Source organism: Mauremys reevesii, linkage group 2, assembly GCF_016161935.1.
Source record: "Mauremys reevesii isolate NIE-2019 linkage group 2, ASM1616193v1, whole genome shotgun sequence".
NCBI lineage: Eukaryota > Metazoa > Chordata > Testudines > Geoemydidae > Mauremys > Mauremys reevesii.
This window is the reverse complement of record NC_052624.1, coordinates 170,376,808-170,404,545: the sequence shown is the minus strand read 5'-3', so window position 1 is coordinate 170,404,545 and position 27,738 is coordinate 170,376,808. Positions and strand designations below refer to the sequence as shown.

General features: G+C 45.9%; 3 protein-coding genes across 4 annotated transcripts in view; 2 read left to right on the top strand and 1 right to left on the bottom strand.

The window, feature by feature from the left end:
* Positions 1-163: 163 nt before the first annotated feature.
* LOC120396475 (tubulin beta-2 chain) lies at positions 164-26,875 on the top strand. Of its 2 annotated transcripts, XM_039521399.1 has the most exons (5): positions 164-321; positions 1,900-2,008; positions 2,345-2,455; positions 2,734-3,788; positions 26,655-26,875. In XM_039521399.1, exons 1-5 carry the CDS (start codon positions 265-267, stop codon positions 26,658-26,660), a joined length of 1,338 nt encoding a protein of 445 aa, XP_039377333.1. In that variant the 5' UTR covers positions 164-264; the 3' UTR covers positions 26,661-26,875. The 2 variants fall into 2 exon arrangements, with proteins under 2 accessions (XP_039377333.1, XP_039377334.1); XM_039521400.1 differs by lacking the exon at positions 26,655-26,875 and having other exon boundaries at positions 2,734-4,025.
* LOC120396473 (tubulin beta-1 chain-like) lies at positions 23,630-26,875 on the top strand. Its single transcript, XM_039521398.1, has 4 exons — positions 23,630-23,787; positions 24,681-24,789; positions 25,086-25,196; positions 25,600-26,875. Exons 1-4 carry the CDS (start codon positions 23,731-23,733, stop codon positions 26,658-26,660), a joined length of 1,338 nt encoding a protein of 445 aa, XP_039377332.1. The 5' UTR covers positions 23,630-23,730; the 3' UTR covers positions 26,661-26,875.
* The window catches only part of BPHL (biphenyl hydrolase like), a 33,894-nt gene continuing 32,915 nt past the window's right edge, over positions 26,760-27,738 (bottom strand). The window contains exon 7 of the mRNA XM_039521401.1: positions 26,760-27,374. Within this exon, the coding sequence (XP_039377335.1) occupies positions 27,287-27,374 (88 nt within the window). The 3' untranslated portion in view covers positions 26,760-27,286. The remainder of the gene's footprint in view (positions 27,375-27,738) is intronic.

Genomic DNA, 27,738 nt, shown 5'->3' with positions numbered 1-27,738 from the left:
AATGCAGCAGAGCCCCCCCCAGCGCAGTGCTAGGCCCCGCCCCGACATTACATCACCCGCCCGAGAAGGGCTGCGGGGAGCGGGAGTGTGACTGGAGGGGGCGGGGCTCCGTGGCGCGAGGGGCGGGGCCAGCAGCCCCCTCTATAAAAGGAGGAGGTGGGGGGCCGCCCGGCTCAGAGCTCATTGCTGCAGGTGCCGGAACGAGTCTGGGAGCAGCAACCAGCCGGAGGCAGAGGGTGTTTGTTGCCGTGTGACTCGGGCGCCATGCGTGAGATCGTGCACATCCAGGCTGGCCAGTGCGGGAACCAGATCGGAGCCAAGGTAAAGAGCCGGGGTGGGGCCCCCGCTGGTTGTGTCCCTCGCCCTGTGGCTGGGAGAGGGGGCAGCAGCGGCACGCGGGGGCTGGAGCTAATTAATGCTCCGTTAGTGTTCGTGCCTGCGCTGTGTTTTGTCCGGCTATTGACTGTCCCTGGCCGCGTCTCCAGAAAGCGGAGCCTCCTTCCCAAAGGCGGCTGCTTTAGTGGTTGGTTGGTGTCCAAACAATGTGACGCTTTAGGGCTGACCTGGGTATTCTGCTCGCTGTCTTCATGAGCGCCACAAAGAACAGAGGCGATTCGGGTAGTGTGCGGGAGGGTTGGGGGATGGGGGAGACAGTCCTGGCTGTCGTGCTCTGAATCACAATCCCTCTCGCTGGCGCAGCCGTAAGCCCAGCAGCGGGTGCCTCCCTGCAGGCTCCAGCCGCCTCGCCCTTTGCACAAGGGGATGCGCCTTCTCCGGAATGAATCCGATCCCCCGAATGCTCGCCACGCCCTCCTTGTCAGTGTCAAAGCAGTGGGACAATCCGCATAGCGCGGGCACTGCAGCCCACCAGCCCCATCTGCCCTTGACATCCTGCAGCTGTGTTCTGCCCCGCCCAAGGCCGGGGTTCTGCCCTTAGTCTGGATAAATGGCACTCACACTTGCTCATGACTCTTAAAAAAATCAGTTGCCACGTTGCTGCTGTTCTTCCCCATCACTGAAGCGCTATAACTGTAGTTCTGCATCTTCTGGCGGGGAAACGCCTTGTCTGCTGTGTCAGTCATCCTGCTGCAGTTATTAGTTAGGTGACTCCACTGGCCACTCTGCAGGAAGGGCTGTAGAGAAGGGCTCAAACTTGAACAACCTGAGGATCCCCATTATGATTTAAAAAATGTCAGAGACCCCCAAGCCTCCCTGCTCTTGCCTGGTCCCCTTCCCCACACCTTCTCTGAGGCGCTGCCCCACTCCCTCTATCCTTCCCCACCCTTAGTCACTTTCACCAGGCTGGGGCGGGGTTGGGGTGTGGGCTCTGGAATGAGCTTGGGTGCAGGAGGGGGTGAGTGGTGCAGGTTCTGGGCTGGGGCAGCGGGTTGTGGTATGGGAGGGGGTGCAGGCTCAGGAGGGAGTTTGGGTGTGGGAGGGGGTGAGGGGCTTACCTCAGGCAGTTCCCAAAAGCAACTGGCACATCCCTCTGGTGGTGGTGGGGAGGGGATGGTCTCTATCCACTGCTCCTGCCTGCAAGCACCATCCCCACAGCTCCTATTGTCTGCAGTTCCTGGCCAATGGGAGCTGCAGAGTTGGTGCTCGAGGAGCGGGCAGCACATAGAGACCCCCTGGCCCTCCACCCCAGGAGCTTCAGGGATGTCTACCAATTCAATAAATGGGGGGGAGCCAGGACAGGTGAGCCTGTTCCCAGGCATGCTGGAAACGTGCTGTGGAGGAGGAGTATCTCAGTGGGGCCTGCAGTCCCTTTGAGGACCCCAGTTTGAAAAATGCTGCTGTAGAGCATTAAAAGGCCTGTTGGCAGCATGGGGAGGGGAAGGTCACACTGCTGACAGCTTAATACAATTACTAACTGCCCTTCTCAAAACCGCATTTCAGTTCTGGGAGGTCATCAGTGATGAACATGGCATCGACCCCACTGGCAGCTACCATGGTGACAGTGACTTGCAGCTAGAAAGGATCAACGTTTACTACAATGAAGCCTCTGGTAACTATTTTTTATTTTGGCTCGGTGTCCTCCTGAAATCAAAACTAAATGTTCTAAAGCATATATGTGCATCAGAGGTATATGTAATTAACTTCAATGCATTCTACACTTGGTAAAACACTTCCTCTGAATTGCTATTAAATCCTTGGCAAAGCTTTAACACCTACTTCAAATTCAAGTCATAACTTCACTCAAGGCTGTTCTTTTTAAATACCATTTCTTCACTTGTCTGGGCAGCAGCAGTCTGTCCTCAGTGAATTGTGATGAGGCTGCTGCAAGCACAGTAGCCCACTTGTTAAATAGCTGTCTGTAATTTGGCTTTTGTTCCTCCCACAGGTAATAAGTATGTACCCCGTGCAATCCTTGTTGACTTGGAGCCTGGCACAATGGACTCTGTCAGATCTGGACCATTTGGCCAGATCTTCAGACCTGACAACTTTGTCTTTGGTATGTAATTGTATATATCTATGGTTTACTATTGTCATAAAGCTTTAAATTGAACACCCACTCTGTGCCTAACACTAACACAATTGACTTAGCTCCGTGAAACTAGAGACTTCAGTAGGTAACTGAGGTTTGCATTGCATGATACTTAGCACAATGGGGCCCTGATCCTTGCTAGGAGTGCCTAGCATTGCTGTAATGCTCTGTCCTAAACAGAGCATGTGAAACTTCTGCTTCGTATTCCAGTGACTAAATCAGCATCTTTCCACCCCACCTTCCAGGTCAGAGTGGTGCTGGAAACAACTGGGCAAAAGGCCACTACACAGAGGGAGCTGAGCTAGTGGACTCTGTCCTGGATGTGGTAAGGAAGGAATCGGAAAGCTGTGACTGTCTACAGGGTTTCCAGCTGACCCATTCTCTAGGTGGTGGCACAGGGTCTGGGATGGGAACTCTCCTCATCAGCAAAATTAGGGAAGAGTACCCAGATCGTATCATGAACACCTTCAGTGTAATGCCATCTCCGAAGGTGTCAGACACAGTGGTTGAACCCTACAATGCCACCCTTTCTGTCCACCAGTTGGTGGAGAATACAGATGAAACCTACTGTATTGACAACGAAGCCTTGTATGACATTTGCTTCCGCACACTGAAACTCACAACCCCTACCTATGGGGACCTCAACCACCTGGTCTCCGCCACCATGAGTGGTGTGACAACCTGCCTCCGGTTTCCTGGACAGCTGAATGCTGATCTCCGCAAGCTGGCAGTCAATATGGTGCCTTTCCCCCGTCTGCATTTCTTCATGCCAGGGTTTGCCCCTCTAACTAGCCGTGGAAGCCAGCAGTACCGGGCTCTGACAGTGCCAGAACTAACGCAGCAGATGTTTGATTCTAAAAACATGATGGCAGCCTGTGATCCCCGCCATGGCCGCTACCTGACTGTGGCAGCAATATTCCGTGGCCGAATGTCCATGAAGGAGGTGGATGAGCAGATGCTTAATGTCCAGAACAAAAACAGCAGCTACTTTGTCGAATGGATCCCCAATAATGTCAAGACAGCTGTCTGTGACATTCCTCCCCGTGGCCTCAAAATGTCTGCCACTTTCATTGGGAACAGCACAGCCATTCAGGAGCTGTTCAAGAGAATCTCTGAGCAGTTCACGGCCATGTTCCGGCGTAAGGCTTTCCTGCACTGGTACACTGGTGAGGGCATGGATGAGATGGAGTTCACTGAAGCAGAGAGCAACATGAATGACCTGGTCTCAGAATATCAGCAATACCAAGATGCCACTGCTGATGAGCAGGGGGAATTTGAAGAGGAAGGAGAGGAGGATGAGGCTTAAGATTAAAAAAGGTTTAGGAAAGTCTTTAGTAAAGGCAGGCAAGTGTTCTGAATGAAGTCTGTTCACAGTTGTGGTGAAGCATGCTTTATTATGTCCTTTGGTGCCCTCCACTGTTGCCTCTGTCAGCAGTTTTGTAACCTTGACAATGTAACAGTAGTTGCAAAAATAACTCTAAAAATCTTCTGTTTAAATGGCTAACTTCTCAAATATAAAAGGCATCTGTGTTCTAAATGGTGTCTTAGACTTATTTCTCTCCTCTCAGACCAAGAAAATCAGAGCTGGAACTAGCTCCCTACTTGCGGTCTCTCATTAAATTATGGGTGATTGGCAAATAGCCTGAGAAGTTATGTACCAGTAAACAAGGGATCAAATCACTTTCCCTGACATTCTAGTAATTAAGCTAGCTAATTATTTTTGGAGATCATGTTAGTAAAAAATGCAGTGCCCTGGTGTAGAAGTCAAACAACCAATCTATTGTTGGAAAAATTGCTTTGACTAATCGAAACAAGACACTTCACTCAAGGATCTTGTAACTTCTATTTATGGGAATACATGATAGTGAGGTCAGCTAGACAGTATTAACTTGTCAAAACTGATTTCACAGTGTGACTGCAGCCTTCTCTTGTCATTCAAGAGCTCTTCTTAATGCACTTGTTACAGGGCTTCCAGCATGCTGGGCAGCTTCACCTCCCCATGACTCGAATGATCCTGAGCAACCCAGTTCCCATTTGTGAAATGGGAAAACTGTATGCAGAGAGGCAGGAGGTTAGAATTGTGTTAGCACTAGTGTAGTCATGGTTGAGAGGGTATGTTATGCCCAAAGAGCTGTTCAGGCAATTAATTCTTATTCTCAAAGGTGAACACTTTCCAAAATAGCAGCTAAGCCAACTCACCAACATGCTGTGCTTCTAGCCAAACTGGATCAATCTAGTATGACTTGCTTGAAGGTTACACACGACATAATCAAAACAGAACTTAACTACCCTCTTGCAGCAGACTTTTTTTTATTTTTAAAGAACTCTACAAATGACTGTCTCCCACGCTCGATCTAGGCCTCTGCAGAATTCCTGCTGGCTATAACTTTAATAGTAAATGCCAAAAAGAATGTGGCTTGACTCTTGCAGGAAGGTCAGAGGAGCCAGGAGCCTTCTAAATTATTCTCCTTCACTTGGGGATGTGTATAGGGAGGAAGAGTTAAAAGGCATTTGCTCCCAAAGGCCATAGGTAACCTGAGGATGAAAGTTTTATTCCCTTGCAAGGGGACCATTCACTCTATAACACATCCTAAGGCTCTCCAGTTAGAGGGCCTTTGGGGGATTCCCTAAATGAGAGTAAATTCAACCTAGCACTGTAGGATGGTGGAGAGAAATAACCACTCAGGCCAGGGCATCACAGATGAAGTCAGAACCTGCCCAATCTGACATTACTGCAGGGAACAGCTCTTTTACACATGAAAACTTTTCATGTCTAATTCTCATTAATGTGGTAAGTACAACAGTGCACTTGTGTTTTTGTTTAATTGTTTCTCTTTATTTAAACATAACTTGACAGTCTTTTTCTCCTCAGGGAGAAAGTCAAAATAACAGTGGTAAAAAAGTGGGCAATAACACTCCCACTAACTGTGGCTTAATAAGGTTGAGCTCAACCTCTGAGCTTAGAGCACATACACGAAGGCCTGCTGTCTGGCCTTTAGGTGAAATGCGTGGTCAAGCTAATATTGCTTGACTGAGTGAGCCCACTATGTGTACTTAATATTGTATTTTACCCCAGCTTGTCTGCACACAGCTCTAGTGTGTTGTGCTGATTTATACCCTAGGTTAGTGCCTCAAGTCCTAATCACATTAAAAAAAGTAGTCTGCTGTGGTTGTCAAAGTAACTGTCCTTTTGAATTGCCTGAGGGGGCTGCACTGAAAATCTTGTCTGCTTTCATGCCTGTTCCAATAGTGTTTATGTACAGTGCTGCTTGTGTTGCCTGGAAATTGGGGGTGGTGTAGAAGGTCCACCACATTCCTTTTTAGGCATAGTTGCCTTGTGGAAATTAGAGAACATAAGTATGCAATGGGGGCAGACTATTCCTCCAGTCATGCACAGCCTGTAATCTCAAACATCCCTGTCACTCAAATAATATATAGCTAAACATTGGTGGTAGTACAGGACTGCTTACAGCAGTCATGACTGTTGCATCTCCCATTCACCCTCAGCATGTTTAGTCTCCTACTCTATTTTAGCATCATCAATGAGGCTTATGGAGAATTAGCTTACTACGTACTTTCAGTACTGCTCATTTGCTGGAAAGCAGGATGCCTTCCTACCCCTCTGACGGTTCGCTGTCTGGTCAGGTTTTGTCAGACCTCCCAAAGAAGAGAAGCATTAAGAGATATAATAGGATATTTTTGGGTAAAGTATTTTCTACAAAACTTAGTAACCTGTCAATCAATCCATGCAACTATAAGGTTACAGTCTATGAAGAATTATCTCTGGGCCTGAGGAGAAAACTTGGATTTGTGGGGGTGCAGGAAAAATAAATCATAAGCTATGGAGAGAAGATGGGTCTCACATTGGGACTAGGTACAGGGGTTCTCAAGCTTCATTGCACCACAACCCCTTTCTGACAATAAAAATTACCATATGACCCCAGGAGGGGGCATGGAAGTCTGAGCCTACCTGAGCTCTGCTGCCCCAGGTGGTGGGGCCAAAGCCCATAGGCTTCAGCCCCAGGTTAGGGGGCTTGTAACCTGAGCCCCACTGTACAGGGCTAGGGATGAAGGCAAAGCTTGAGCCCTGTGTCCAGGGCTGAAGCGCTTGGGCTTTGGCTTTGACCCTGGGTGGTAGGGCTCAGGCTTCCACTTTGGCTCCCGGGTGGTGGGGCTCAGCCTTTGGCTTCTGCCCCAGGCCCAGCAAGTCTAACTTCAGCCCTCGTGACCCTATTAAAATGGGGTCCTGACCCACAGTTTGAGAACTGGTGGGATAGGAAGATTCAATATCATCTTATACCTAGAACACTAGACTCCAACTGAAACTTTAATACCCTGGAGACAGCCAATTACATAAATCTAAGGATGACAGCCTCCATGTACATAATGAGCAGATAATAAGCAGATGTGCCCTTCACTCCCTTACCATGGTTACACTTCTCCCTCACAAAGAAAATTTATGCTTCTGATCAGGGTTCCAGAATAGAATCTGCCAGCCCCTCACTGCTGTAAACAATCATTTGACAGAGGCATCATAAATGTCTAGTTGGAGTGTATCTCCTCCATTATCTTGTGTATCATCTGGAACCTCACTTTCGGATTCAACTGTGATTGGTGTAGAAGGCTTATGCATTCTAAATACCTCAGATAGTCTCTATTTAGCAATAGTTATGGGTGCAATAGAAAAGATTTTGGCAAGAACTATACAACTGAGACTTAATGCCAATCCTTATTGGTGGTTTCCAGTAAGGCTTCACACATTAATAGTCAGAACCAATGCACTCAACAATAAGGGGATGAGCTCCTAGCATGTAATTGTGTCAGGTGGATATCTGAAGAATGTACCTAGAGGATATGAATATGTACAGAATATGCTTCATAATTCATGCAAACAGCACTGGCAAGAAAATTCACCGTTAATGGTGTGTAGATACTACACTACTGTGACAGGGCTGGATAATCCCTACATAGCTATGTAGGATTGATTTATTTAAAAAAAAAAAACCTCAAAACCCAAGCCCCAGAGGTGAGGGTCTGGTATCGGTGAGATTGCCCCCTCTTTTCCTTTTGTTAATTACCTCTGAGACTCTAGCCTTTCCTTGTGCTGACACTGTGGCTGGGGAAAGCTGGACTAGCTCAGAAAGGATCGGTCAGTGGTTACAATGCTAGCCGCATTCTTGGAAAAACCAGGTTCAGTTCCCTGTTCTAGCATCGACTTTCTGTGTGACCTTGGGGAAGTTAGTAAGGCCCAGATCCTCAAAGCAATGTAGCTGGAAAAATAAGGAGATTTACACAAGAATGAAGGCAAAGTTATCCAATGTCATTGTGATCCCCGCAGTGTGATATGCTTCTGAAACTTGGCAAATGCTAGAAACTCACAACAGGAAACTTAAAGCATTCCAGCAGAGATGCTTGCAAAGAGTAGTTGGTGTCCACTAGTGGAACAAAGTAACCAATGCTGATGTGTTACAAAGGTCTGGCCAGCAGACTGTAGAGACAATGATTCGAGAAAGAAGGCTGATGTGGTTTGGACATGTTATATGGCAATATAAAAAAAACAGTATTCCTAGCCAAGCTCTTCACCGGATATGACCTGGGGGAAGATGGAAAAGAAGAGGACAACGTATAAGAAAACCATTGAAAAAGAAGTTGCTGTTATGCAAACAGACTATAATGGACCAAGAAATGTGCCATTAGATAAGAGGTGGAAAGACTGGGTTACCTGATGTCACAAGGCATGAGAGCATCTAATATAATAATAATAGATCCTCATAGGTATTTAGGAGCCTAGTTATGTGCCTACATACCTTTGAGGTTCTGGACCCAAGTCTTTCTGAGCTAAATCCACAAAGGGACTTTGGCGTTACAGTGCCTAACTCCTAGGTGCCCTGTCATGTAGTTGAATCCATAGCCATGGATTAGGTGCCTAGGCTCTCTATACAATGCCTGGGGAGAGTTAGGCTTAAGAAAGGGATTCAGAGAAGCCAGCAAGCTGAGTGGGTGGCTGCCTAAGCTAGCCAGTAGGAAATCCAGAGAAGAGTGTGGCCTAAGCCCTCTCATGGAGTTAGGTGCCTAATTCTGGGCCAAAGGGATTTTCACCTGTGATCAGCTAAGTCAGGTCAACCCTTTCTTGTGAAAAACAGTGGAGCGAGGAAGGTGGTGGTGGTGATGCTGTTACTGTTACTGTCACTGCCACTCCCTTCCTCTTTCTATCCAATAACACCATGGTTAGAGTACTCACCCCAGGTATGGGAGACCAAGATTCAAATCTCCTCTCTGCCTGATCAGGCTTGGACCCAGGTCTCCCACCTTCCAGGTTAGTGCCTCAGCTGTTGGATATAAAGGTGGCGCCTCCCCTTCCTTGGTTGCCTTTTATGTGGGCTCAGTGTACTCTGTGAACACCTATGACTGGGCCCCACAGAGGCACCCAGGCGGGGCAACACCTCGTTTGAGAATTCAGCCAGGGCTGAGGCATGAGCTAAGCATCAAGCAGCTCGGTGATGTCAAAACTTAGGTGGTTGTGCACATGCTTCAAGCAGAAATTTAGGGGAATTTACCAGTGGAGACTTGGGTGTCTAGGGATTTTAAGCATCTACAGAATTTTTTTTGAAGCCCTTAGTAGTGCCTAAATGTTAAACTTACACACCTAAGATGGCAGTTAGGTGCTTCAGTGCCTTTGTGGATCTAGTCCTCTGTGCTTCCCTCTGTAAAATGGGTGTGTGATGGGTTGGATCACAGAAACCCCTTGGGAGCTGCCAACTGATGTGCCAAGACTACTTCTGCCCCAGCTTTCCCTGTCAGCTCGGGACCCCAGCACCATCTTGCTGAGCCAGACACACCTGTCTGCTCCAACACAGACCCAGGATCTGAATTACTTGCCCCAAACAGCTGTAGGCTTGACTGAAAGCAACTTACAGAAGGGTTCTTGTCTTTAACACTCAGATGCCCAACTCCCAATGGGATCTAAACCCAAATAAATCCATTTTACCCTGTATAAAGCTTTTACAGGGTAAACTCATAAATTGTTCACCCTCTATAACACTGATAGAGAGATGTGCACAGCTGTTGCCCCCCCCCCCCAGGTATTAATATATACTCTGAGTTAATAAGTAAAAAGTGATTTTATTAAATACAGAAAGAAGGATTTAAGTGGTTCCAAGTAGTAACAGAACAAAGTGAATTACCAAGCAAAATAAAATAAAACATGCAAATCTAAGCCTAATACAGTAGTACAACTGAGTACAGGTAAAAATCTTACCCTGAGAGATGTTTCAATAAGTCTCTTTCACAGACTGGATACCTTTTTAGTCTGGGCACAATCCTTTCCTCTGGTACAGCCATTGTTCCAGCTCAGGTGGTAGCTAGGGGAGTCCTCATGATGGCTCTTCCTTTGTTCTGTTCCACCCACTTATATATCTTTTGCATAAGGTGGGAATCCTTTGTCCCTCTGGGTTCCCATCCCTCCTCACTGGAAAAGCACAAGGTTAAAGATAGGAGTACTTGTGGCACTTTCAAAAGCTTATGCTCAGATAAATTTGTTAGTCTCTAAAGTGCCACAAGTACTCCTGTTCTTTTTGCGGATACAAACTAACACGGCTGCTACTCTGAAACAGGTTAAAGATGGATTCCAGTTCAGGTGCCATGTTCACATGTCACTGTGAGACTTCATTACCCCTTGCCAGCACACATGTATACAGGAAGACTTACAGGTAAAACAGAGCCATCTGCAGTCAATTGTCTTAGTTAATAGGAGTCATCAAGATTCCAAACCACCATTAATGGCCCATACTTTGCATAATTACAATAGGCCCTCAGAGTTATATTTCATATTTCTAGTTTCAGCTACAAGAGTGATACATTTATACAAATAGGATGATCACACTCAGTAGATTATAAGCTTTGTAATGATACCTTACAAGAGACCTTTTGCATGAAGCATATTCCAGTTACATTAGCATATTTTCATAAAATCATATAGAGTGCAACGTCACAGGGGGTACTGGTGAGGATCAACATGTTAAAGAGCGTGGGATACTCAGATACTGTGGGAATGGGGGGAGGACTGCAAAAGTACCTTAGATAGACTATAGCGCTGGTGCTGTGTATGTCCTCCAGGACTCAAACCCACATGGCCTGTTCCATTGAAGTCAATGTCAATCTTTCTAATGGGTGTTAAACTGGTGTCACAGAATGAAAATGGCAACGTGGGTTAGCAACATGGAGAAGGAAAGGAGGGAACCCATAATCTTCACCTACTCTCTACAAGGGTGTTGTCAAACCCATACCTTTTATTCAAGTGAGGTCCGAAGCTAGATCTCAGTCTCCCAGATTATGTGCTGGAGGAGGGGTGTACAGCATGCAGGTAGCATGCCTGTCTGAGTATCTATCTGATTATCACATGGTTGGAAAAAAAAACCATAGCCAGCATAGGGGACTGAATACCAAAGCACCCATTTAGTTTAATGGACAGAAACACTTTCCCCATTGTTGTTCAGCTCCCACTGCAGAGCTGTGGGAGAGCAGTGTCGAGAGGCAGCCAGTTTAGAATTCTCAGGGAAGAAGTAAAGGGGTGTGTTGGGGTGTCTGGTGATGCGAGGCAGGTAGAGGAAAACTTTTCCATTTTCCCCTCCCTACCCAAACCCTAGAGGGTTAGGGGTGAGGACAAATCCCAGTGCTATGTGCCTATATGGCATGCTCTAGGAATACTGTATAGGATTAACTTTTCCATAAGAAAGGTAATTTCAGGGGCCTAAATAGGTTGGTACTAATATTTGCATACCTAATGCTGTTGTAAACTGTTCTAGCCTCTAATTAAACAACTGGTGTTGTCTCGGTTGCTACATGATTTTTTGCTTTAATGAGCCCTGGCTTTTTTGTTTGCCCCAATTGCCAGGAGACGAAACATTCCCTTAGGGATTCCAGGACTTTCACTTGTATTTGGCTCATATCGTTTCTCCTCAAGGGACTCTTTTTATTTTCCTCTTCCATCTGTATTTGTGGCTCACAGCTTGAGGGTCTGCTTGTATTTTTCTGGCTCATCTTGAAGCTGTGGGTCGCCTTGTCCCTCTGAATCCACCCTGTATATGGGAGGCACTGGTTTCTTATTTAGAAACACAAACCCCACCACACACTCTTTCTAGGTGATGTTCTGTCTAAATATGTGCTTTGTTTTGTAGGAACCAATTATGATGCATTCCAGTTAGTACTAGTTGATGTCAGTCCAGCCAGTTAAGGCCATTTTCACCCCCTTGTCCAATTCTGCAGCATTTATACAAAATAAAAAAAAAATATATGGAACCAACTCTGCACCTGGTTATATCAAAGGTTTCTTTCTGCAGTATGTCCCTGATATAAGATTCAATTACAGTTAAGGACCCTGGCAATCCATCCATCACAACCTGCGCTATGTGTTCTCCTTGTACAAGTGGGAGTGGCAGCACCTGGACTTAGCTGCTTCTGTGTTGAGCCTCAGACACCTCCATTTTGGATTCTTTCTAGCACAGTCCAAGTGCACAGCATGCTCAACTATATGAAAATTCAAAAGAGAGGCACCTGGGCTGCAGCATGGGGCTAGGAAGGTGCTACAGGACCCAATGCATTTTGGGAAAGGAAGGAGACTGATTAGACCCCTACCCCACTGGACACTACTGCAAGTGGAGCCCCTGGAATGCTAATTTGAATACAAGCCAGTGGGGGTGGGGGTTATGGGAGAGTTCTGAAAGGACGACCTCCCAGAGACTAGGCAATCAAGAGAAATAGTACAGGTGGTAACCTTTCTGTATCCTCAAGCAGTTTAACAAGGAAATTGGTTTCTCACCATTAGTTTCAATCTGATGCAAACTATTTCACTCTCCATAAAGCCATGCTAGTAGAAAGAGAATTGATAGCTATTAAAACACATCAAAAGGTTACCAGTTTACATTCTCCAAGCAAGCAAGACAGTTTAAGGTTAGCCTATTCTCCTCACCCTCCCCTCCCCTCCTCAAAACCTTTAAATGTGGGTGTGACATTACTGACATAACCTGTGACTGTATAGATCATTGTTGCAACCCCTGTTATTATATTTGCAGCAAATATTGTACAAAGGTTGTCATGTAAAGGTTATGATTTGTTGGTTATGATTATGCTATCTGTATGGGTGTATCATTTTTGTAGTTGAAGTTATGAATATTGGCTATGTACTTGTATATCAATGTGTTTTGATTCTAAGTAGCCTCAGTGAAGCATTTGATCAGTTTCTTGAGAAGGGAATATTCTCATAAAGTGCCCAATCAAGAAACACTTAACTGTCAATGGAGTTTGGGAGATGCCAATCCACATCTGAACTTTCAAACTAACATGGATTCAAGCAGGTGCTCATTGTTCTATTTATACAATCACAATATACTGCCTATCCCTAAAATTAATAATGAAAAGATCCAAGTGAAGTTAATAAGGTCAAACTAAGACCTGCATATGTATAATGGAATTCTGGCTTATTGATCTGTTAAATTTTGCTTCTTTGCTAAATGCATAATCTCTGTCTTTTACTTACTATCTGTATTGCAGTGGCATCTAGATGTCCCTTGTACTAGGTACTGTACATGCATATAGTAAGAGCCAATCCCTGCCCTAAGAGCTTCGAACTAAATAGACAAGACAGACAAAAGGTTTAAGGGAAACAAGGCACTGAAAGGTGAAATGACTTGCCAGGTCACACAGCAAATTAATGATAGAGCCAAGAAAATAGCCGTTTCTCCTGAGTCTCAGTCCAGCATCCTATCTACTGGATTACACATCCTCTCATCCAGTGTTATCCAGATTGAGCATAAACTTTAAAGAAACTAAATATTATAGCAAAAAATATCAGTAGAGTAATTATGATGCTCAGTAAAGCAGGCTTGGATTAAGCAGCTGCAGAGCAGTGAGAAAAATGGAAACGCATGTAAGATTCTACTGGAGAGAACCCAAAAATATTTTAATTGAGAGTAATACTAGATGAACTCCAGAGAAATTTTGCCCCAAGGCATTACTTTGGTTCTGAACTCAGGGTGTAACAGTAATTTCTACCTGCAAACCCATTATAATTAGCAATGTCTGAAAGTTTATTTGGAAAAAAGAAATTTGTCACCCAGTCAAAATGGTACTTTTTACAGCTGTGTTCTTATACTACAAGTTAGAACCAACTTCTCAAGCCAACAGATATGGCTTTGGGTTTGCCCAATCTATAGTTAAATTGCAAGTAACTATCTAATTGCAAGATAAAGCAGTGAGACTAAAGAACAAGAGCAACTCTGACTGGCAGGTGATTGTTACAATTCATAGCTTGCTGTTGCTGACATATAGCACATTTGTTCTGCTAGAAATAGCTGCATCAGCATCTCATGTATATTGTTATTGGAACCTCATTAATATTTATACAAAAAGAGCACTGCTCACAGGAATAACATATACATTTTCATCTATTGGATAGCACCCCATCAGTATCGTTATTTGCTGAGTCCAATAGTCATGGCATAATGTGCATTTATCATCAGGGGCATCATTTGCTATGGAGTAGGGGGGCACTTGCTCCCCCGCCCAGCCTTGGGTTGGATCCCCCAGACTTTTGGGCAGCTACCTAGTGTGGCACACTTGGCCCGGCTGCCTCTCTGTCATGACAGAGGGGCAGCTGGGCCAAACCTGCCATCCTAGGCCTCTGAGGAAGAGGTCAGCACACTGAAGTTTTGCCTAAGTGGCAGATTTTCCTAAGCAGCCTCTGGCGCTGCTCTCCTCTCCCTGCTGGTTGGACAGGAAGCAGCAGCAGTGGCCTGGGCAAGAGGTGAATGTGGAGTGAGCTAGGCCCTGATCCTGCCCCAGGCCAGTCATGGTTGAGACACAGGACCCCCAGATTGCCCCCCTTGCTCCCTGGGATAGGACTGGCACACCACCTTCCACCTTGCAGCCATGGCTTCATCAGGGAAGTGGACGCAGGGATGCTGACATAACTCCGCCCCCCGCCCCCACCCTTAATTTTTCTGAAATGATGCTCCTGTTTATGATGTTTATTGCGGTACTGCCTAGAGGCCAAATGAGAATGAAGCCCCATTGTGCTAGGCACTGTACAAATATAGAATAAGAGAAACAGTCCCTGCCCAAAGAGCTTACAATCTAAATAGATAAGAGAGACACAGGGTCCAGGAAAAACAAGAGTTTCATTCAAAGACAGCTGTTCCCATTGAAGGAAAGTGGATCTTTGTAGAAATAACATCACTCCATGACCCATAAATTGTTGTGCTGCATGGCATGTGTGTGCACACATGCACACACACACACACACCTTTTTACTTATGAACAAATCAGCATCAAACACACAAAGTGTATGAAAGACTGGTGCCCTAGCCAGAGTGACCACAAGTGATGGCATCACAGCAGGCATTGTGTAGCTGAATTACCAGATCTGGCTCAATCCTGTTAATCCACAAATCCATGGGGCAGCCTCAGGGCTGGCACCAGGTAGGGTAAAGGCATGCACCCCTTTGTGCGTCAATGGAAAGAGCACGGTGTGCTGAGGTGTTTTTGTCTATCCTGGTGGCATGGCCAAAGAGCATGCAACACAGCTTTTACATAATGAGTGCCTGGAGGAAGGCCAGATTGCTGTGAGATTATGACATTTTGCACAGAGTGAAACCATTTTGTACTCAGGATTTGGCACTGACTATGCACATGGAATGCCTCTAGCTGCTCCAAGTCTGCCTGTAAGATGGTCCAGGTTTCTAACTCATAGAAATACAGGTAGTACACAGGTTTAATAGATCCTGAACTCTGTCTCAGCACAAAGGTGTTATGAACAAAGAAGTTTATTTAATCGATCTATACATTGCTCATCACTGTAGTGTCTGATTACAGCCCACTGTGTGCCTAGATAGGTAATTAGGAGGTAGGGATATTAATTCTTCTTATGAACTTTTATTACATGACGTAAAAGCACCTTCACAAGTTTCCCAGCTCCCTGCTGAGAGGAACAGTCTTGTGTTTCTCAACAGTGCATACAGTACTTCAATTGCAGCAGGTCCAAAAGGTGATCTCAGGCAACCTTCATCAGCTGGAAGAATGGTAGCCATGGGGTAAAGGGTGAAAGACAAAATGAATAAAAATAGATTGATCATGAGTGGGGCCCTACCAAATTCCTGGCCATGAAAAACACGTCACGGACTATGAAAACTGGTCTTTTGTTTGTTCTTACCCTATACCATACAGATTTCACAGGGGGATAACAACATTTCTCAAATTAGGAGTCCCAACCAAAAGGGAGTTGCAGGAGAGTCACAAGGTTATTTTAGAGGGTGGGGGAGTGCAGTATTGCCTTCAGATCTGGGTGTCTGGAGAGTGGCAGCTGTTAGCTGGGCACCCAGCTCTGAAAGCAGCGCCCTACCACCAGCACAGAGAAGTAAGGGTGGTAATACAATACCATACTTCTTTACTTCTGTGCTGCTGCCTTCAGAGCTGGGTGGCTGGACAGTGGCGGCTGCTGACTGAGGACCCGGCTCTGCAGGCAGCAGGACAGAAGTAAGGGTGGCAATACCATACCATGCCATCCTTACTTCTGTGCTGCTGCTGCTGGCAGCTCTGCCTTCAGAGCTGGGCTCCCTATAATTACCTTGCAATGCCCCCCCCCAGGGGCGGCTCTAGGAATTTTGCTGCCCCAAGCATGGCGGCATGCCGCGGGGGGCGCTCTGCCAGTCGCCGGTCCCGCGGCTCCGGTGGACCTCCTGCAGACGTACCTGCAGAGGGTCTGCTGGTCCCGCGGCTCCAGTGGAGCATCCGCAGGCACGCCTGCGGGAGGTCCACCGGAGCCGCCTGCCGCCCTCCCAGTGACAGGCAGAGCGCCCCCCGCGGCATGCTGCCCCAAGCGCACGCTTGGCGCGCTGAGGTCTGGAGCCGGCCCTGGCCCCCCCCAACTCCTTTATGGGTCAGGACCCCTAAAATTACAACACTGGTAAATTTCAGATTTAAATATCTGAAATAATGAAATGTACTATTTTTAAAATCCTATGACCATGAAATTGACCAAAATCATAGAATCATAGAATCTCAGGGTTGGAAGAATCTCAGGAGGTCATCTAGTCCAACCCCCTGCTCAAAGCAGGACCAAACCCAACTAAATCATCCCAGCCAGGGCTTTGTCAAGCCTGACCTTAAAAACCTCTAAGGAAGGAGATTCCACTACCTCCCTAGGTAACCCATTCCAGTGCTTCACCACCCTACTAGTGAAAAAGTTTTTCCTAATATCCAACCTAAACCTCCCCCATGGACATGAACTTGGTATGGCCCTAATCATGAGGATTCCAATAGGAAAAGTCTCAAGTGAGTTATGTAGTCTGTCTTCTAGGTGTACCCCCGTGAGATTAAAACCATGGCCAGATATTTGGTCCTTGTTTATGCTGCAGCAATTTCCATACCCATATATCTGCAATCTTTTCAAACTATGGGGAATTACAGACAAAAATGAAAATGTTACAAGGGTTTTGGTTTGCTTCTTCCTTGTGCAGACTGTTTCTGAGGTTGTGTTGGTTGCCTAGGAAACTGCTGAAGAAGGAATTCAATTGAATGTGTTCCCAGACTGAACATCAGCATTGTGGGCAGATCGTCAATTGATAGACATGTATGTGTGTGCACACCCACAAAATGTATACACTGGATGCTTTGGCCTAGATCCACAAAGGTATTTAGGCTCCTAACTTCCAGTGATTTCAAGGTTTTTGTGGATCTGGGTCTGATTTTTTTGTTTTTGTAATATCCAAGAATCCTGAACATTCATGATGTTATGTTAGCTGTGGTAATTCCTTATTATATTTTTCTTTCTAAACACGGTCTATGGCCAAGATTTAAAAAAACGGGTGCTTACAATTAGGCTCCTATAGCCATATTTAGATATCTAAATGATTTAAAAAAGTGTTCCACTATGGATGCTGTTGGGGGCTAAGCACTTTTGAAAATCAGGCCACATTTTCAGGCATCTAAATAAGTTTTTAAAATGCCTGGCTACTATCCTCAGTTTATATATATGAAGGAACAAGTGAAAAAAGGCTACAATAAGAAGACTGCTCAAGATTACAAAAGCCTGTGTCTAGCAAATTTGGAAATATAATGAAGATTTCTTGACTCACAGTTCCGTGCTCTAACCACTGCAGCATCATATCTCCTTAAAGAGATTTTTTTTATAAACATCCAGTCCTCACAGGACCAAGATCATCATCTTGGCAACATAAAGCAAACATTCTAGCTGTAGGTGTAACCACACAATTAGAATATGCTGAATTCACAGGTATTAAATTAGCTATTGCAGAGGTTGCTTATCGTTATGCAAATATTGTTAAGTACCACAGTATTTTAAGTACCATAGAAATATATTGAACATTATCAGGAAAAAATAATAATACAAACTTGAATGTATAAAGGCTTCAGCATTCAAAAACAGCATTCAAAAAGTCTGTTCTCAAGCTGATGCAAAGATCTCTGAGCAATCCCTTGATAATAACCTATGTTTTGCTACTGCAAATGTTGTAATAATAATAGTATGGCAAAGATGGCGGGGCAGATCCATGATAATTTACACCAGCTGAGGATCTGTCCAGGAGCCTCCTAGAAAATTCTCAACTTGCAAGGAGGAAGCTCCACTAGAGCAAATTGAGAGACTAAAAATTAGTGGCCCCTTTTGAAAATGTGTGCCTAAGTGATACACTCAAGGTCAGAGCAAGCCAGTGTCAGAGACAAGGACAAAACTCAGAACTCTCAACTCACAGTTTTATTCTCCAACCAGCAAGCAATGCTCCCTCCTTTAGGTGTAAACACCAAAACAAGATTTGAGGTGAAGTCAGCTACTTTACAACACATTTTATATTATTGTTTTAAACAAACAAAACACATTATTGTTAATGATTTAATCCTTTGCTTCACTGGCCCCATCTGACAGCTCTGTCATTATTACATTTGTAACTTGATCATTACTCTTGATATAGTGATACTGTGACCAACAGACCATCAATCTGATGATACAGTTACAAGCACATCTAGCCCCAAATTCCCATTTCCTTTCCCCCAAGCCCTACTTTCAGCACTGTGAATCTGTCATCAATTTTATAAGTGGTCTGGACGGTTTCTGCACCATTCATTTTGGACTTATTAAACTGAAAATCATTTCATGTTTCTTACATGATGCATAGAGCAGTTGGAGGAAATATTGGGTCAGTATCTCTGGGGTGGTTGAAACAAATCTGAGGCTCCCTATCAAGTCTTTAAATTGCCCTCAAATCTTGAGCCATGTCTTCTGGTGGGTTTAGTTCCACAAGGAGTGAGGGGATAGGTAGGGGAGGATCTGTGATATGGTTAGAACAGGAGCACATGCTTGGCTGGGTGGGGTCTAATTGTGGATAGAATCTGTGTTGTGCCCCAACTAGTGCTAACATACAAAGAGAGAAATCCTGATATCCCAGGGGGCTAAAGTATCATCATCACAGGGACACCTCTGAGCACAGATCAGCTCTACACTTCTATATCCCACAGCACAGGTAGCAAATCTCATGCTAGCCTTTCTACTTTTCCTATGTGCGGTCAGTATCCATGATTCAAGGGCCTCATGTCTGCAGGATTTGGCAGCTATTGGTGCTGCCATTAACAAGAAGCAGATTCATCCTACTTGTGGTTGAAATAGGAAAAACTGGTCTTTGCACCTAAGCAAGCATCAACCAACATTAATCATGTAAGAACTGGAAACAGATGTGGGTGGAACAACTGAAAAAAAAAAGGGCAATACATGCTCTACTGCTATGCAGCAGTTTTCAACAGTAGCAGTGGCAGTATGACATATTCCCTTCGAACACCTTCCCCCTCCCCCCCCCACAATTTGAGCACTGCTCTAAAAGAAGATGTAAGACTTTCTCCACATCTAGGTCACTTGATCCCTTCCCAATCACCTGGCCATGCAAAATGAGGTCATTTCTACACAACTCCATATCAACAACATTGTTTGTTTTTTAAGTGCAACTTGAACTATTTATATTATTTCTACGTTAAACAAATCACCTGTTCTTGTAATGGCTTTTTTTATTTTCAAAGCAATGTAAGCCTTTAGTATTATCATTAATTTGCTAAGGCAGGAAACAATAAATCACTAAAAAGCACAATTTAACAATTGGAAAGATTATATTTTGCATAAACAATAACAGATTAAGTAATTTATTCAGGAAAGCAGTGTGCACTTGAGTTCCTAAGACTGATGTTTTCAACCTACTGGCCTCTGCCATCCACTCTGGGAGATGTGATAGCTTTCTTGTGAGTTCACAAAATGCCTGAATTTTCCTTTTAAAATTTATGCATATATAAAAAATTGTGATCAGTTGCAGCAAGTGCTAAACATATTACCCAAGTTCAGTGGTTCCCAATGCTGTGTACAGATTATATATTGGATGTGAAATGGGAGCCTGACTGCAGAATTCCAGATGACAATGGATCTGTGAGTTTAAATTGTGAGAAACCTATTCCAGTACAGAAGGCCTAGCTGCAACATATCTTCAATTAATTAGGATCAAGAGAGGTCTAAATCCAGAGCCTCAAAGGTTATTTACGTGATTTCAGTGATTTCAAATGAAAGTGGGCACCTAAATATCTTTGAGGGTGTGGGAACTGCTGGTTAGAGTACCGGATGGGGAGTCAGGAGACCTGGGTTCTAGTTCTGAGTCTAGTACTTGCTCTTTGTGTGGTATTGGGCAAATTCATTGCATGATTTCAATTTCCCCATCTATAAAAACATGTCAATTTTTGTATGAAAAGTGCTGTATCATTACCAGGGGCGGCTCTAGACATTTCGCCGCCCCAAGCACGGCGGCATGCCGCAGGGGGCGCTCTGCCGGTCACCGGTCCCGCAACTCCAGTGGACCTCCCACAGGCTCCACCGAAGCTGCGGGACCAGCAGACCCTCCACAGGCACACCTGTGGGAGGTCCACCGGAGCTGCGGGACGCTGCCCTCCCGGCGACCGGCAGAGCGCCCCCCGCGGCATGCCGCCCCAAGCACGCACTTGGCGTTCTGGGGCCTGAAGCCGCCCCGATCATTACATGGGTACAGATAAGAAACAAGTTCAATATTTTTAGACTGAATTTAGTAGTATGCAGCAAGTTGGAGGTTTTCTGTTCCTTAAATGTTTCCCAAGGGATCAAATGGTATCAATATTCTGGTTGATTTTTCTGGTCCAAAAATACACAACAACCCCGCCACACACACCAATGCGCGCGCACACACACACACAACCTGCTTTTAGAGTCTCTTCCTTAATAAAAAGCACAAGAAAAAGAAAAGTTGAAAATAAAATTTAGGACAAACAATTGGGTTATTCAAAGGCATTATCCTGCCTCTGAATTAGGAGATTGTAGTGAATAGAGGAATGTGGTGATATAAAGACTTTCCAGTCCCAGTCCCAGTCCCCCTCCCCCACTATCCTGCAGTGTTTAGTCGTGATACAAAAGAAGAAACAAAGGGCATTACTCTTATTTACCTAATAATCCCTGTGATGTATTCCCTGCGGGCTGCCACCTGGAACTGCAGTACCACTGAGACCCCGACCCACTAGCCTGGGCTCCCTTTACACTGTACTGCTGGGACCAGCTTACACTTTCACCAGCACACATACAGGTAGGGACACACCCTGCTGTAGTTACATGCGGACGCGGTGATCAGCTCTGCATGGGAGGCATCCAGCTAAGGAAATTCCCAGCTACTCAGGCATCCCCCTCCCCCCTACCAGAGTGTAAACCTAAAGTTATACTGTCTTGCACTGCACAGGGAACTGTACACCATCAGCTCATGAAATCCACCCCCTCTCTCAATGTGGAGAGAAATATACAACAGCTTTCTGTCCCGAGTTATGACTCCCACACACTGGTTTTAGACAAAAGCAAAAACAAGTTTATTAACTACACAAGGCAGATTTTAAGTGAAAGCAAACAGATCAAAGCAGATTACCTAGCAAATAAACAAAACATGCAAAGTAAGCTTAATTTACTACATAGATAGGATATGAATAGCAAATCCTCACCCTAAGTGATGATACAAGCAGGCTGCAGATTCTTAAGGGGCAAGCTGCACTTGCTTACAGTTTAGAAGCCGCAGATGTTCCATTCACAGACTAAAAATCCCTTTAGCCTGGATCCAGCACTTCCCCCAGTTCAGTCTTTGTTTCTCGGGTGTTTCTAGGAGTCTCTTTGGGTGTGGAGTCAGTGAAGAAGCACATTGATGTCACTCCCCTGCTTTACATAGCTTTTGCATAGGGCAGGAACCCTTTGTTTAAAAGCTTAGTTCCCATGCCAGTCAGTGAAAAAAACCTGATATCCCAAGATGGAGGCCAGTACCAGGTGACCTGGTCACATGTCCCTGTAGTGTCACAGCAGCCATGTGTTGAAGGCTGCCTACAGCATCCTCAGGAAGGCCCCCGGTTGGGAGATATGTTTCTTCTGAGGCCTATTGTTTTCTCTAATGGCCCCTCAACCTGAATTGGCCCTTCCCAGCCAGCCATTTAGACCAGGGGTGGGCAAACTACGGCCTGCAGTCCGCTTCTGGCCCATCAGATGTATGGGGACCTGCTGGGGATGGAGGTTGGGGGCTTGCACTTTGCCTGCCCAGCATTCCCGCCGGGGAGTGGGGTTGGGGGCTTGCCCTACTCCTCCCACCCGCTGTTCCCAGGCCCTGACTCACAATTTTCTTGATGAGCACCATCTTCTAGCATGCAGAGCCATACTGCGCAGGCACGACTTCACCACACTGATCGGAACCCTGCCCCTTCACGGCAGCCTCCCCCAGGCGGCAGCGCACCCAATCCACTCCCAGTCTCCTACGGCCCCAACCTCGAGAGCCTCGAAATCGCCCAGGGACCGCACTCGTCCCAGCTAGGATGCCTCCACCTATGGCAGTGCCTGGTATGGCTGCCTTGGTGTCAATGCCGGCAAGGCCCCTAGGAGTTCCTGGTACCACCCCTGTAGAGCCCCCCCGTACCACACCCCATAGAGTCCTCCTCCCCCACCGGGCATTCATGGCCCGCCACACAATTTCCATATCCAGATGCGGACCGGAGGCCAAAAAGTTTGCCCACCCCTGATCTAGACTGAGATCCTTTTGCCTAGTAGGTGTAAAAGGTGTAAACACATTTGTAATACAGATATATAGTCAATATTCCTAACTTCAGAAACAAAAATGATACATGCATACAAATAGGATAATCATATTCAGTAAATCCTAACCTTTCAAATGACATCTCATATGACTTATTTTGCATAAAATAATCATAATAATATCATAATTATATCACCACCATGAATATGGGTTGCAGTTAGGGTGACCAGACGTCCCAATATTTGGGTGGTTGTCCCGATATTTCGCTCCGTTGGCAGCATTTGGCTTTTTTTTTTTTTTGGCTCCACTGGCGGACCCCCCTGTGTCTCGATATTTTCTTCATCTCATCTGGTCACCCTAGTTGCAGTGTCACACTCCCCTCTACCTTTAACATATTATACTTAAGAGCCCCGTGGCGCTAGAAAGATTGTCTCTTTCACCAACAGAAGTTGGTGCAGTAAACGATGTTACATCCCTCCCACCTTGTCTCCACACACACACAGGCACTCAGCTCATATAAGGCATGTCACTTAGCTGGCACCGCTTGTTACAGAAAGGAAATCTTTCCTCCTTCAGTTCTAATTTTTGAATATAGCTGGATCCTTCTTGACTGTTATGCCCAGGCCTCACCATGGAGGGTGCAGAGGCTGGGGCTGTCTCGCTCCCTGCACTTAGCCAGGGCTGGGGGAGAGCAGGGCGCTGCTCCCCACCCTGCTCGTACAGCGCGAGTCTTGCTCTGCACAGGGGCCCGGCGGGGCTGGGGCAGCAGGAGACGCTCGCTGCCCTCAGGCTGTGACAAGCCCCCTCCCTGCTGCTGAGGCTGCAGCTCCCCACTCTGCCCCCCGCCACGGCTCCCGCCTGCTCCCCCTGCGCGGGAGACAATGCAGCAGAGCCCCCCCCAGCGCAGTGCTAGGCCCCGCCCCGACATTACATCACCCGCCCGAGAAGGGCTGCGGGGAGCGGGAGTGTGACTGGAGGGGGCGGGGCCAGCAGCCCCCTCTATAAAAGGAGGAGGTGGGGGGCCGCCCGGCTCAGAGCTCATTGCTGCAGGTGCCGGAACGAGTCTGGGAGCAGCAACCAGCCGGAGGCAGAGGGTGTTTGTTGCCGTGTGACTCGGGCGCCATGCGTGAGATCGTGCACATCCAGGCTGGCCAGTGCGGGAACCAGATCGGAGCCAAGGTAAAGAGCCGGGGCGGGGCCCCCGCTGGTTGTGTCCCTCGCCCTGTGGCTGGGAGGGGGCAGCAGCGGCACGCGGGGGCTGGACAGATGCTGCCGCGGTGTAAAGGCGAGGTCACTAAGTGGGGGTGCTGCTGGAGGTTTGGGAACAACTAAATATTCACCTAAAATAATTTTCAGCTGGCCCCTTTGAATCAGCGCATCAAAGCACCTGTTCCAGTTCCCCGTTGAGACTCCACCTCCACTCCATACAAGATAATCCCACTAAAGGGGAGATTAGGCATTGTCTTGCCCGGGCGGGGGGGAAGCAAATGGTTGCCGTGCTCTGAATTCACAATGGCGCTCATTTCCTCGCTGATGCAGCAGACAACTCCCTGCAGGCCAGATGCCTCGCCCCTTTGCACGGGGAGGTAACCGTGCTTTGAGCAGCGTCAGAGATGCTTCAAGGGTGTCACATCTCTGTGGGTTCTTTCCTGTAGTATCTAACTGGATTCCCAATGGGGGAAATCTCCTTTATAGTGTCAAGCAACCTAAATCTCACTTTGAAGACAACAACTGGTTAGAGATACTGTAATTCTTAAAGCCTATGGTAGCAGTTCTGGAAGTGTTACAATTAGGTTAATGTATCTAGCCACTTGTTTGCTGTCTGATGCTGCCGTTTCCTGCTATTCCTTCTCACTTAATCATCATAATTGTAGCTCTACCAGTTCTCAACTGCTTCAGGGGCAGAGGGTAAATGCCTTGTCTGTGTTTGTCTCATCAAGGTGCAGTTATTGGTTAGGGCCCTTGGCAGGGGCTAGGTCCCTGGAACTACACTAGGCATGTTGGCAGCATGTTGGATTGCTCCTGACAGCCTAATGCAATTACTAACCGCCCTTTTCAAAACCCTATTTCAGTTCTGGGAGGTCATCAGCGATGAGCATGGCATTGACCCCACTGGCAGCTACCATGGTGACAGTGACTTGCAGCTAGAAAGGATCAACGTTTACTACAATGAAGCTGCTGGTAACTATACACCACTTACTATTTCAGATGGTCATAATTTCGCTAAGTAAACCAAAGCAAAAGTCAGGTGTATAGATGTACAGTTTATTATAGTTGGGACAGCTACTGTAAAGGAATTTGCTATTGACCATTGACCCTTTGTTTAAGGACTCTGAGTCTTTCCAAGATGGCTTTACTTAATACTCTTTCCCTTCTGTCACTGCAGCAGTCTTTCCAGTGAGCTGTGCTGAGGCTGCTCAGGGCAAAGCAGCCTGCTAACTGCAAGTCTGTTATACTGGTGTTTGTTCCTTTTACAGGTAATAAGTATGTACCCCGTGCAATCCTTGTCGATTTGGAGCCTGGTACAATGGACTCTGTCCGATCTGGACCATTTGGCCAAATCTTCAGACCTGACAACTTTGTCTTTGGTATGTAACATTATGTGTAGCTGCAGCTGCTGTAGCCTTTGGCTCCTGGGTTGAGACAATGAATTTGAAACATCTCTGTAGAACTGTTTACATTAATGTTTCTTACTGCATACATTCAGTGTGCCCTCCATGTTTTTGGGTTGTTTGCATGAAACTTAAATGGAATAATTTAGCTCTTAACTGGTGGACTTGAAAAGTCCAAACACAAATGGAATCACAGTATAAACAATAGTCAGTTAATTGTAGTAAATTGATATAGCTTGGTAAAACTATTCCCCTTTGTCCATAAATTAGGGTTTAATAGTGTTTGTGCCTTGCACACAATATCCTAAACAGAGTATGTGAAACAGAGCTGCTCCTTCATATTCTGATTAAATCAGCATCTTTCCACTCCACCTTCCAGGTCAGAGTGGTGCTGGAAACAACTGGGCAAAAGGCCACTACACAGAGGGAGCTGAGCTAGTGGACTCTGTCCTGGATGTGGTAAGGAAGGAATCGGAAAGCTGTGACTGTCTACAGGGTTTCCAGCTGACCCATTCTCTAGGTGGTGGCACAGGGTCTGGGATGGGAACTCTCCTCATCAGCAAAATTAGGGAAGAGTACCCAGATCGTATCATGAACACCTTCAGTGTAATGCCATCTCCAAAGGTGTCAGACACAGTGGTTGAACCCTACAATGCCACCCTTTCTGTCCACCAGTTGGTGGAGAATACAGATGAAACCTACTGTATTGACAACGAAGCCTTGTATGACATTTGCTTCCGCACACTGAAACTCACAACTCCTACCTATGGGGACCTCAACCACCTGGTCTCCATTACCATGAGTGGTGTGACAACCTGCCTCCGGTTTCCCGGACAGCTGAATGCTGATCTCCGCAAGCTGGCAGTCAATATGGTGCCTTTCCCCCGTCTGCATTTCTTCATGCCAGGGTTTGCTCCGCTAACTAGCCGTGGAAGCCAGCAGTACCGGGCTCTGACAGTGCCAGAACTAACGCAGCAGATGTTTGATTCTAAAAACATGATGGCAGCCTGTGATCCCCGCCATGGCCGCTACCTGACTGTGGCAGCAATATTCCGTGGCCGAATGTCCATGAAGGAGGTGGATGAGCAGATGCTTAATGTCCAGAACAAAAACAGCAGCTACTTTGTCGAATGGATCCCCAATAATGTCAAGACGGCTGTCTGTGACATTCCCCCCCGTGGCCTCAAAATGTCTGCCACTTTCATTGGGAACAGCACAGCTATTCAGGAGCTGTTCAAGAGAATCTCTGAGCAGTTCACGGCCATGTTCCGGCGTAAGGCTTTCCTGCACTGGTACACTGGTGAGGGCATGGATGAGATGGAGTTCACTGAAGCAGAGAGCAACATGAATGACCTGGTCTCAGAATATCAGCAATACCAAGATGCCACTGCTGATGAGCAGGGGGAATTTGAAGAGGAAGGAGAGGAGGATGAGGCTTAAGGCAGTTGGTACCAGAGGAACTCTACTAAAGCAGGCATGTGGTCAGAATGAATTCTGATAATGGTGATAAAGCATGTTCTTTGCCATGTACTTGATTATCCTCTCTCAGCATTATGTAACTTTAACAAAGATCTCTATGTAATAATTGTCAAGTCAAGTTTATTGACAGCATTGATCTTAAAGTTTAAGACACATAAAGGCATGTGTTCAAAATGTCTCCTGGTTTGTTTCTTTAAAATAGGTCTCCACTTCTCATTCAGCATACCTTTTTCTATATAGTCTTTTTAACTTCACATTCAATGCTTCTTGATATGGCGTTAAGTACTTGCTACATAACCATCTTGATCTAGTCAAAGATTTAATGCTGCTTCACTAGTTACTTTTTTTTTTTACAGACAAATTAATCTCCGCCATGCATTACTTGTTTACCAAGCGAGATACAGTAAGGATCTTAATCTACCTCTAACTGGCATAAATGCAAACAACTTCCTTTTACAGCTTCTTATAATGGAGACTCGAACTGCCAATAAAATCAGTGACATGACTGGGGGATGGGCGATAGAGGGGGAATATAATCATTAACTATACTGAGAGAACCTTACATACACTTAATTTTTTAAACTCTATTATCGTAGGAAATCTTCTACTAATCTGTTGAATTCTTCTGCAAAGCGTAAATGTAGATTGTGCTTTCCTTCTGGCATCAGAAACAACCTAAGAAAGAGAGTCATGTAAACTCTAAACATATACTAGTATATACAACACACAGGGCCACTGCATAACCATGCATCCGACGAAGTGGGTATTCACCCACAAAAGCTCATGCTCCAAAACGTCTGTTAGTCTATAAGGTGCCCCAGGACTCTTTTTGCTGCTTTTACAGATCCAGATTAACATGGCTACCCTTCTGATACTTGCATAACCATGGTAACCAAGTGCAAAATTTGAAGCGTTGTCTGAGGTTTTTTCTTTTTAAACACTTCAGATTTCCTTGGGTATAAAGTCAGAATCTGGCTCCTCATGTTAATAATTAGCTAAATTATTCTTAAAATTGATGCCTGGACAGTCTGCCACTAGT